General features: G+C 33.7%; 1 protein-coding gene across 1 annotated transcript; it reads left to right on the top strand.

The window, feature by feature from the left end:
• Positions 1-842: 842 nt before the first annotated feature.
• On the top strand, positions 843-4,164 carry LOC127839930 (uncharacterized). Its single transcript, XM_052368323.1, has 6 exons — positions 843-1,008; positions 1,205-1,266; positions 1,637-1,721; positions 2,409-2,629; positions 2,990-3,094; positions 3,420-4,164. The coding sequence occupies exons 1-6, from the start codon at positions 843-845 to the stop codon at positions 3,954-3,956; spliced, it is 1,176 nt and encodes a 391-aa protein (XP_052224283.1). The 3' UTR covers positions 3,957-4,164.
• Positions 4,165-10,614: the final 6,450 nt, after the last annotated feature.

Raw genomic sequence — 10,614 nt, 5'->3', positions numbered from 1 at the left:
CTATCAAGAGCTAGTAAAGGCAATTACTTTTTCGTTTTTTCAACCTCACTGCCATTATGTTTAATAATAGAAATGAACACAGGATTACTGTACTGATTCATTACATAAAATTTCACCTCTACCAGAGAAAAACATACCTCAAGATGTCGTGTACGTTTATGGTATAGGAATTGTATGGTACATGCAGATTTACCTAACTAAATTTGTATTTGTCTTATGAATGTTGTATTTAAAATCCAAGAAAAAGTCACTTATAAATCGATTTTTAATTAATCGGACTAATGGCTATACATTGTTTGATCATTATTTGTGAATAAAAAACGTCATTTAAGAGTTTTCTTGTGGTTTCATTTGTTATATAACCGTGTATTTTGCATTTATTTTATCACACGCTTTATCTTGTTCCAACGTAGGTAAATCATCGACATTTCAAATATTAGTAAATGTGTCTTTTGATTGGGTAACGCAATCGAAAAGTTGACCAATACCTCTAAAATTGGCAATACAGTATGTGAAATTAATTAAACTAAATAACTATATTTTTTTTCAGGTATCAAAACAAAATCACATAACAAAGAAACTTCATGGGCAGAGAGGCAAACTATTGCAGACGACAAAGAAGAATACATTCCAAAGATACGCTTGATAGAAGAGTGAAGGAAGAAATCAACAAAGTGTTTGAAGACTTTAAAAGAAAACAAGAATTGGAACACAAAGGGTTAAAAGCTGATAACGTCAATAATTTAAACAATGTTCCTGTAAATACAACAAACTCACAATAGTAGACGAAGAATCCGATGACGCTAAACCAGCCAAAAAAGTGGACGAAGAAATATTAGGTGATGACAGAGATGATGAAAAAACCTGCGTCAGATGGCGGTAAGGACGTTGGTGATCACTTCGAGGAGATCGTAGAGGGAGCCTTTGATATGATAAACATTGATGAAGAAAAGAAGGAGTTGAAAGTGGAAAGAGAAATTGAAGAACGTCTTGCAGAGGTTATTAAAGGTAAGAAATGCCACAGTAACATAATTGATATCGATTAACCAATGATGATCGATTGTTATGGACTTGTGACCGGTTATCATGTTTAAAAAACAGTTAAGATTGAGCAAATGATTTAACATTTTATTCTGTATTCGCTAAAACAAGATAATATTTACATTATACATGTGTTTCGCATCGTGTCCTGATAATGTTAAAGATGCAGCTAACGAAGCCGCAGATGAAGTAGACGAGGAAACAGAACAAGAAAAATTAAAGGAGGTGAGATGGCATATTTTTAAAATTCAAAATACAACACTTTCCTTGACATGAAATTTGGAAATGACATTCTTCTGCAGGTGGACTTTTATGATGCACCTGCTACACATTTTGACAACTAAAATAAAAAGTATTGAATGCGTATCTAGTACTGCAACAGTATGTATGTGTTTGGGTTCCTGAAAGGTTTATACACCAAGTGCATTCGTATGTATTTCGAAGATCATGCTCAATTTAATTAAATTCATTTAAGACATATTAAAAAACGACCGGGAACTGAGCATCAAATTAACTCGTCTTAGTTAAACGATTAATTTCTTGTAATTTTATTTGAAATTTTTAATGTAAATTATGTCATGTGACTTATGTTTAGAACCCACAACGGGATTTGGTGGAGCCTGTTATTGCAGCGGACATCTTGGAAAAGAAAGAATACAAAGTGGCAGTGGATGAAATGGGTAAGACTACAGATAAAGAGATTTCTCATGATCGCTGAATAGTAGGTTTGACACAAGAAAATCGATAGAATAAACAACAAAAGAATTTTCACTAACAAAATTAACATCTTAGAATTGCTATTAAATAGGATTTAGATATAATTAAAGATAGATTTTGTTTAAAATAGCCCTCACCCTTAAAAAGGCTAACATTTAATTTCACTTATATGTCCTAATGTATAATAATAAATAGTTAAATATAGTTGGTTTACATATTTCAACAATACATTATCATGTCATTATAATAAAAGTAAGTGGGTTACCATTCTGCATGATTATTTGATAGGCATGGACTTTTAAAGTATATTTGTATATCAAATACTAGTATTATATGACTATGAGTATAACTTAATTAACAACTTTATATGAAATGCCTTATCGCAGTTAGCAAATGTATTTTATCACGTGTGGCTTAATTTATTTTGGATATATGAGAAGATTTTATTTAAAATTCAATTAAGTGTACTATATTGAATTGAAAATACGAGTTTTACAACATTTTTTTCCATACCTCTACTTGGTCGTGTAAATACCTTTTTTTTAAATGGGACAATAGCGGTCATTGAAATAACACGGAAATACATTTTTACGAAAAGTAAAAATTATGTTGTCAGACAATAAGACAAAACAACAACATCACATTTCCAGATCGACAACTGAATCCGGCTGAGGTACAACGCATTAACGACAATGCGGCTGTTGATACCCGACGCCATGACGACGACCATGAGATACCGCCGTTCGTTACAGCTGTCCGTCAGACACAGATCAAGGAAGTGACGCAACTGGTGGCGTCCATCCAGCATAGTCTTCCTGGGCGTAAGATTTACGTTTACGACCTTGACCTTACCACGGAGCAAAAGAAACATGTGGGTACTTTACTTTCTGAAGTTATTTTCATATTGTTTGATTACATGAATGCTAAAAAACAACAACGTAAAACATATAATTGTTTTCATGAAAAAATGTCAGGTCCTGATGTTATCATGAACTAAGATTGATATCATGCATTCGCAATTATCCATTAACATTTCTTAATGACCTATATTACGTACTATATAATAACAACGTTTGCGATAGCAGCTGTGACTGCGTTCTTATGTACTACATTGTACTTCTGCTGATGTCATACTGTGTCTATGTGTCTGTGCTTTTGTATAGATACAGATTATGTCATACTGTTGTGTGTGTTATGAATTCGGATAATGTCGTACCGTTTATGATTTCAGATGATGTCATACTGCAGTGTGCGCATGCGCCTGTTTATGAAGAAACTATTCCCGACGTATGTTTCTAATCTTGACAATCTTCACTGGAAACCACTTATTATACAGGTATGACACGTTTTTGTTTTTTTTTCATATCGCACCTTAACGTTCCGCCAATTACATGTCTCATCGGTCTACCTGTTTGATATATAAAACATAATGATACTAGTATCACACAGAGATGTACAACATTGATAAACTAAATCATATATATGTTTAATTACTTGATGAACCATATATTGAAAATAGAGCTGTGTGGCCTTAGTTTTAAAATCTTTGCTCAACTGCAGACTCACACATTGTTACAAGATGAAAATCATTAAATAAATCAAAAGCCACATAAAACGTACACATCAACGATATGTTACAGTAAAAATTGTTCTTTGGTTAGACTGCTCTTGCTGAATTTGGTCACATCATTTGGGTCAACCCGAACTTTCGACTGGGAACACAGGAGTTGGCTCCCTTGCTACACGATTCACACGAAAGAGGAATCATGGCGATAGGACAGACAGCCAGCTATACAACTTACTCTGCAACGCATCCGAAAATGTTGGAGTTTATTCCAGCTGACAAGAAAAAGTTATCGTTTCATCCACATCTTGAAATTCGAGCCCTCATCATACATAATACACCCGAGGTACATGAGCGTGTAATGAAGATGTTCACCGCATGCGCACTTGAAGAAAACTGTTTGGCGCCACCTGGATCGAAATGGCAGTGCAAGTTTGACTTTACTGGAAGAAAACCAGCGGATTGCCATAGATATGACGAATCTGCTTTGAATATTTTGCTGAAGAATTGGTTTAACTTTGACCTGTCGCAGTTTTCCAGAGGAAACAATTATTTCAGACCGTATGACATAAACTATAAACCAAAGTTAAAAATATGCCGTGATGCAAATGACATTCGGGATAACGAATTGTAAATGCTTTTCTTCTGAGTGTTATGTAATTTGTTTATTGAAATTTTTGATGCTAGGCACTTCAGTTGTCACATTTAAACGGACACGTTTGTTGTGTGTTTCCGAAATTTGTTTACATCAATGGAAACGTCTTAACGGCTTTTAAGTCGGAATTAATGGCATTGATTTAAAAACATGTTTTTTTCTATATTAACAATTTCGTTGACAGCTACTTTTAAGACTTTTGTTCTAAATTTCAACGGATGTTGTCGGCTCCACGATTTTATTATGCAAATTCCCTAGCATCTTGCCGATTACGGCTTTGTGTGATTTCTTTTTTAAAGGCCACATATAATATATCGCTTTAATAATAAAAACTTAATGCAATTGCCGCAGAAATATGTCCCCTGTACAGCGCGTTTTATCAACTCAACAAGTAGGCACGGAATGCAAGGGGAAATTTCACCACAGTTATTTTCATTGACAATGTAAAACAGCATTACACGATGTTGAATTGCAATATTTAAAGATTTACTCGTTGCAATTTTCAATAAGTGTCATGCATAAAAAAACTATGGAAAGGAAACATTGGACACTTATTTTAGAATGCGTGTAATCGGTTATAAACAGAATGTTGTTTTTTTTAAGAAAATAAGGCAAATAAATAGAGTGGAGTATAACCGTCAATTTATGTCGTAATTGCGCAATCGGGATGCGCGATTGATATCAACATCTGGAAAGTATGTTTACTTTCATATTCACGACCGATGCTTTAAAAATGATAAAGGTTTACAGTTTAAACGGGAACGTTTCGTTAATTGTTTTTCGTATAACGTTTACGGGAAAATGTTAACTTGATATTTTAACTAAGCACGTGCATCTTTTAACGGTTTACTCATTTATTTGTTTTCGAAAACAATTTAAACATGTCATGTAGGTTCTTGTTGAGACGTGGGTTCTTTAAGAGTCGTGGCTATGGAGATAGCGTAAAAAGAACGTTCTCACATGATGTAGTCATTAAGAAAAGTTTTGATACAGTCACTTTCGTTTTGCTGATAAAAAATGCGACGAAAACAGTCAATATTGTAATTCATCAGAACTCAATACGTTCTTATAAAATATTTTCTCTTTTATGTATTGTTAGAATAGTGTTCCTCAGCAACACAAAATCGTTTATTTATGAGTATTTCCCATACTTAATCGTATGTTGATATTTTTTCACAAGAAATTAACCGCCCCTGCAATGTCAGTGTAAAGGCTTTTTATATTCTGTAAATCTTGAAATTGGAATAGCCAATCAGCACGGTTCCTATACCACGTGACTTTTTAGCTCACCTGATTGCTCAGGTGAGCTTTTGTGACCGGTCTTTGTCTGTCGTCTGTCCGTCCGTCCGTCCGTCCACATTTGTTCGTAAACACTCTAGAGGCCACATTTATTGTCCGATCTTCATGAAACTTGGTCAGAAGCTTTGTCCCAATGAAATCTCGGTCGAGTTCGAAACTGGGTCGTGCCGGGTCAAAATCTAGGTCACTAGGTAAAAAAAGAAAAAAACTTGTAAACACTGTAGAAGTCACATTTCATGTCCAATCTTCATGTAACACTGTCAAAATGTTTGTCTTAATGATATGTTGGTTGAGTTCAAAAGTGGTTCCGGTCCGTTAAAAAACATGGCCGCCAGTGGGCGGGGCAGTTTTCCTTATTTGGCTATAGAGAAACCTTGTAAACACTCAAGAAGTCACAATTTTTGCCCAGTCATCATGAAAGTTGGTCAAAACATTGGTTTTATTGATATCTCGGACGAGTTCGAAAATGGTCCAGATCGGTGAAAAAACATGGCCGCCAGTGGGCGGGGCATTCTTTCTCTTATGTATATAGTGAAAACATGTGAACACTCTAGAAGTCACATTTTTGGCCCAATTTTAATGAAATTTGGTCAGAACATTTGTTTCCTTGATATGAGAGTTGAGTTCGAAAATGGTTCCGGTCAGTTGAATAACATGGCTGCCGGGGGGGGGGAGGGGCAGTTTTCCTTATTTGGCTATAGAGAAACCTTGTAAACACTCTAGAAGTCACATTTTTTGCCCAATCATCATGAAAGTTGGTCAAAACATTGGTTTTATTGATATCTCGGACGAGTTCGAAAATGGTCCAGATCGGTGGAAAAAACATGGCCGCCAGTGGGCGGGGCATTTTTCTCTATATGTATATAGTGAAAACATGTGAACACTCTAGAAGTAACATTTTTTGGCCCAATTTTCCTGAAATTTGGTCAGAACATTTGTTTCCTTGATATGAGAGTTGAGTTCAAAAATGGTTCCGGTCAGTTGAATAACATGGCTGCCCGTGGGTGGGGGGCAGTTTTCTTATATTTATGCATAGTAAAAAAAGCTTGTGAACACTCTAGAAGTCACATTTTTTGCCCAATCATCACGAAACTTGGTGAAAAGATTGGTTTTATATACTAGTATATCACATAATTAATACCATAATTATTGCCCTTAGATTGTCCAAATTTTCATTATATTATACAAAATCCTTGTAAACACTTTAGCGGTCACAATTTTGTTTCAGATTTTATGAATCTTGATCATAAAGTTTATTTTTGTAAGCAAAGTTTGATGTTTGGTAAGACGGTCAACTCAAAATATAGGTCACCAGGTCAAATCTTACAAAAACAAAAACACTCCATATGCCAGAGTTTTGGTTCAATAATGATGAAACTTGACCAGGATGTTTGTCTGGACAATATCTAGTTCAAATTTGACGTTTGGTAAAGATTGAATGAACCGACTCCTCTCAGGTGAGCGAACTAGGGCCATCTTGGCCCTCTTGTTTAAGATCTGTGTTGGGAGAATAAAGCGCGACCCAGTTAACATTTTAATGATGTCTTTTTAAATAATTCACCATTTTAATGGGATAAAGTGGTGAGGTCGCTCATTCGTTAGAGTTTTCTATAGATATCATGATCTTTTTAAACAAATAAGTATTTGTTCAGTAACGTGCCAGCGCGCGTTTGTAATATGAAGTCCCCACACTGATCCGACATTTTTCTAACCGTTCAAACGCGCGGTTGCACTTTACTGAAAAAATACTTATTTGTTTAAAAAGATCATGATACCTATAGAAAACTCCTATGAATGAGCGGGCTCTCCACTTTATCCCATTAAAATGGTGAAATATTTAAAAAGAGATCCTTAAACATGTTAACTGGGTCGCGCTTTATTCTCCCAACACAGATCTTAAAAAGTCACGTGGTATAGGCACCGTGTCAGAATCTACGGGTCATCAAGAAAATGTGTTTAAGATGGCGGTTTGACACTGTCAATACAATCGATAATTTATTATTATAACATACGAAAATTCTTTGAAGAAAAAGCAACACATATAAAGACCAATGGTTAATAATTATGTTTATAATGATTCATAGTCACGTATTTATAAAATATTTGTAATGTAACAACTTTATAAAAATAACCTCTGACTTATCAAGCATGAAGCATATTTGCTTTCTGATACAACCGTAAAACAATGGAACTTTGACCTTACGCAATTTGCTAGAACACATGCTAGAGTCTACTCAGAACGTAATCTTAATGCAAATTGATAAAATCTACATCGTGTTGACACAAGACCTAGAACAGATCAGTAATACATGTACTTATTTATACTTAACTTGCATTCTTATAACACAATAATAACAGGGGATGCAGGTTTCAGTTTAACAACGCACTACACTTTAACAATAATAGTTTAGTGAACTAATAAGAATTCAAATTGTGCAATGTAAATTGAAATTTATTTGCAAAGTATTTATTTGATTGTGTTTGATTTGGGATTTCATACTTAAGTCTAAACATATTGTATACTTGCGTTTTGCATGAATTCAGAATTACAAGTTTTATATGTTTCGACAAAATGGGGCACTTTTTAGTGTCCTTGTCTTAATGTTTTCACTTAAACAATGTATTAAGAAATTACATTTTTATACCTTCATACCATGGGCAGTTTACAGGCCTTTTCATTTGGATTTGCATATTTTACGAACACAAAATCTGTCCATAGTCTTTAATTACATTGATTTATTATGTACTATTATATATTCGAACGGAAGTTGTTGACGAAAATATTTCATCTTTTTTATTTTTTTAATAATTCGTTGCCATCCATAATTAGAAGACAATAACTGTTAGCGATATGGATTAATTGTACTATGCTTGAAACCAAATACAGTTAATTGGGTGAAAATTGTGCTTTTAAAACGTGAGTGTTTCTTCTTAATCTTTGATTATTTTGTTAACTCACATATCCATACAGAGAGTTGGCTCACGGTACGCGTAACGCGCTGTTAACAGCTAAGCAGGTAATCGCTGCATGTATTTCGGTTTTACATGAACTATAGCGTTTGCATCACTAACTATGCTGTGTATATTACGTTATTCTTGTGTTTATTATCATTCCCTTTCAAATGATCAGTTTTGATTCTTAAAATGGTGACATTATTGCATTAGCATCAATTTGCGTCCATAAATAAGTAAGTAGATAATACGCTCTCAATGAATTAAGAATTTAAAGACTTGGACGATATCTGCGTTGTATGCTACTGTCTTTCTCGATTGTTACATTGTTATTCAAAAGCTGACTATGCACAGAAAGCAAAAAATAATTATATATCGATCAAATTCTTCATGAAAACGATGCGACTGCGATATTATTTAGAATCGCAAAACGGTTTTTCTTCCTTCCGCTTATTAGAAAACGCCGCAATTCCGTAATTCCTTCAGTGTTACCACGAGATTATAAATTATAATACCTTACTTCTGCGTATGGATGTATTTCTATGCGACATAATGAATAAGTTTTTAGCCTGTTTCCCTTGAGTGTTTCGCTTCGGACATTATAATAGAAAAATTTTCACGACACAATTTATAACTGAAACAATATCATTTCCCTTCAAACGGAACTTCTTTCTCAGAGCGAATGCGCGTTGAGTTTCAAACTGCCATCTGTACCTCACAAAATATTAAAAATGTTAATCAATTAGACACGAACTGCCCGGGGAAATTTTCCAACAGTTTTACCATTGAAAATATAAAACAGTTTTACAATATGTTAAAATGCAACATTTTGAAGATGTACTCGTTGAATTTTAATGAGTATTATGCATAAATTAACAACAAACATTCAACACTTATTTTAAAATAAGCGTTGAATCGGCTATAAACATGTGTTTTTATCCCGAAAATAGTAATGGAAAGAAATATAGTGGAGTGTGAAAATTTAATATTACTACAATAACATTGGGTGTATATATATTATATATATGTATATATATATATATATATATATATATATATATATATGTCGTTATTGCTCAATCGGCATGCGCAATTGATATATAAACATCTGAAATGAATGTTCACTTTCATATTCACGACCGATCCTTTTAAAGGGATCTTTTCACGGTTTGGTAAATTGACAAAATTGAAAAAAGTTGTTTCAGATTCGCAAACTTTCGTTTTAGTTATGATATTTGTGAGGAAACAGTATTACTGAACATTTACCGTAGTCCAATATAGCCATTATATGTATCTTTTGACGATTTGAAAACCTAAAAAGTATAAAGCGTTGCAACGCGAAACGATTGAATAATTTGGAGAGTTCTGTTGTTGTCGTTTAAATTTACGAAACTACGAAGATTGCTTATATAAGGTATAAAATACTTATACTGTGTATACCCGGCGGAATGGCAGAGAGGGCTAATGCATTTTTACTTCAGACTAACTCCAGGACTTCGGGGGTCACTGGTTCGAGCCCTGGTAGCGGCTACTTTTTTTCCCTTTTTTAAAATTTTATTCTTGATTTTTTACTGGAGCTTTTAGGATCCAATGTTTACATTTATCAATATAAAGCATTTAATGACAAACTTCAAAATATGCCAAAATCTGTGAAAAGGCCCCTTTAAAAGGACTAACGTGTACTGTTTAAAATTCAAGTTTGGTATATTGCATCTCTTTTCAACTTTGTCGAAAAAAGGAACTAAGTGAATGCAGCTTTGAATAGTACACTGGTGTATAATACGTTGATTACTGCTCACCAAATACTATGTTTTACATCTTTGGGTTTGCAAACAACTTAAACATAATAGCATTCATTACATTCTGTATAATACACTCGTAAAATATTGTGAATTTTACAATTCATAATTTTATAGAAAAAAGCAGCAACAATAGTTCGTACCGTATTACAAATTCTAAACCGAAGCTCATTATATGCACTGACGCCCAAAACACGTTGGGAATCGAATTGTATGCATTCGTGTGTTAACGTCACGATGATAACACTTGTATGTTTAAAATGAAACTTTGAAACAAGTGACATTTACGTATCACTGAATGGTTGTCTTTATCTAAAAACAAAGTTTTCGTCACATTTGACACTGCAGGAACCATATTTTTAATATTCGATATCCAAATAATAATTGTATCGCTTACTACATTTACAGAGAAAATACATGAACATATGATTTTGACATGGTATAGTTATATGATGCAATAATGTAAAGAATGTGGCTATACAAGTCAGTTAAAACACGCTGTCATCCGTATTTTTTAAGGTACCAAAATTAACACTTTACCATCAGAGGCAAAATTATTGATATTAAGTGACAGGAACATTATTCGC

Source organism: Dreissena polymorpha, chromosome 7, assembly GCF_020536995.1.
Source record: "Dreissena polymorpha isolate Duluth1 chromosome 7, UMN_Dpol_1.0, whole genome shotgun sequence".
NCBI lineage: Eukaryota > Metazoa > Mollusca > Bivalvia > Myida > Dreissenidae > Dreissena > Dreissena polymorpha.
The sequence above is the reverse complement of the archived record's forward strand: the minus strand, read 5'-3'. Positions and strand labels throughout refer to the sequence as shown.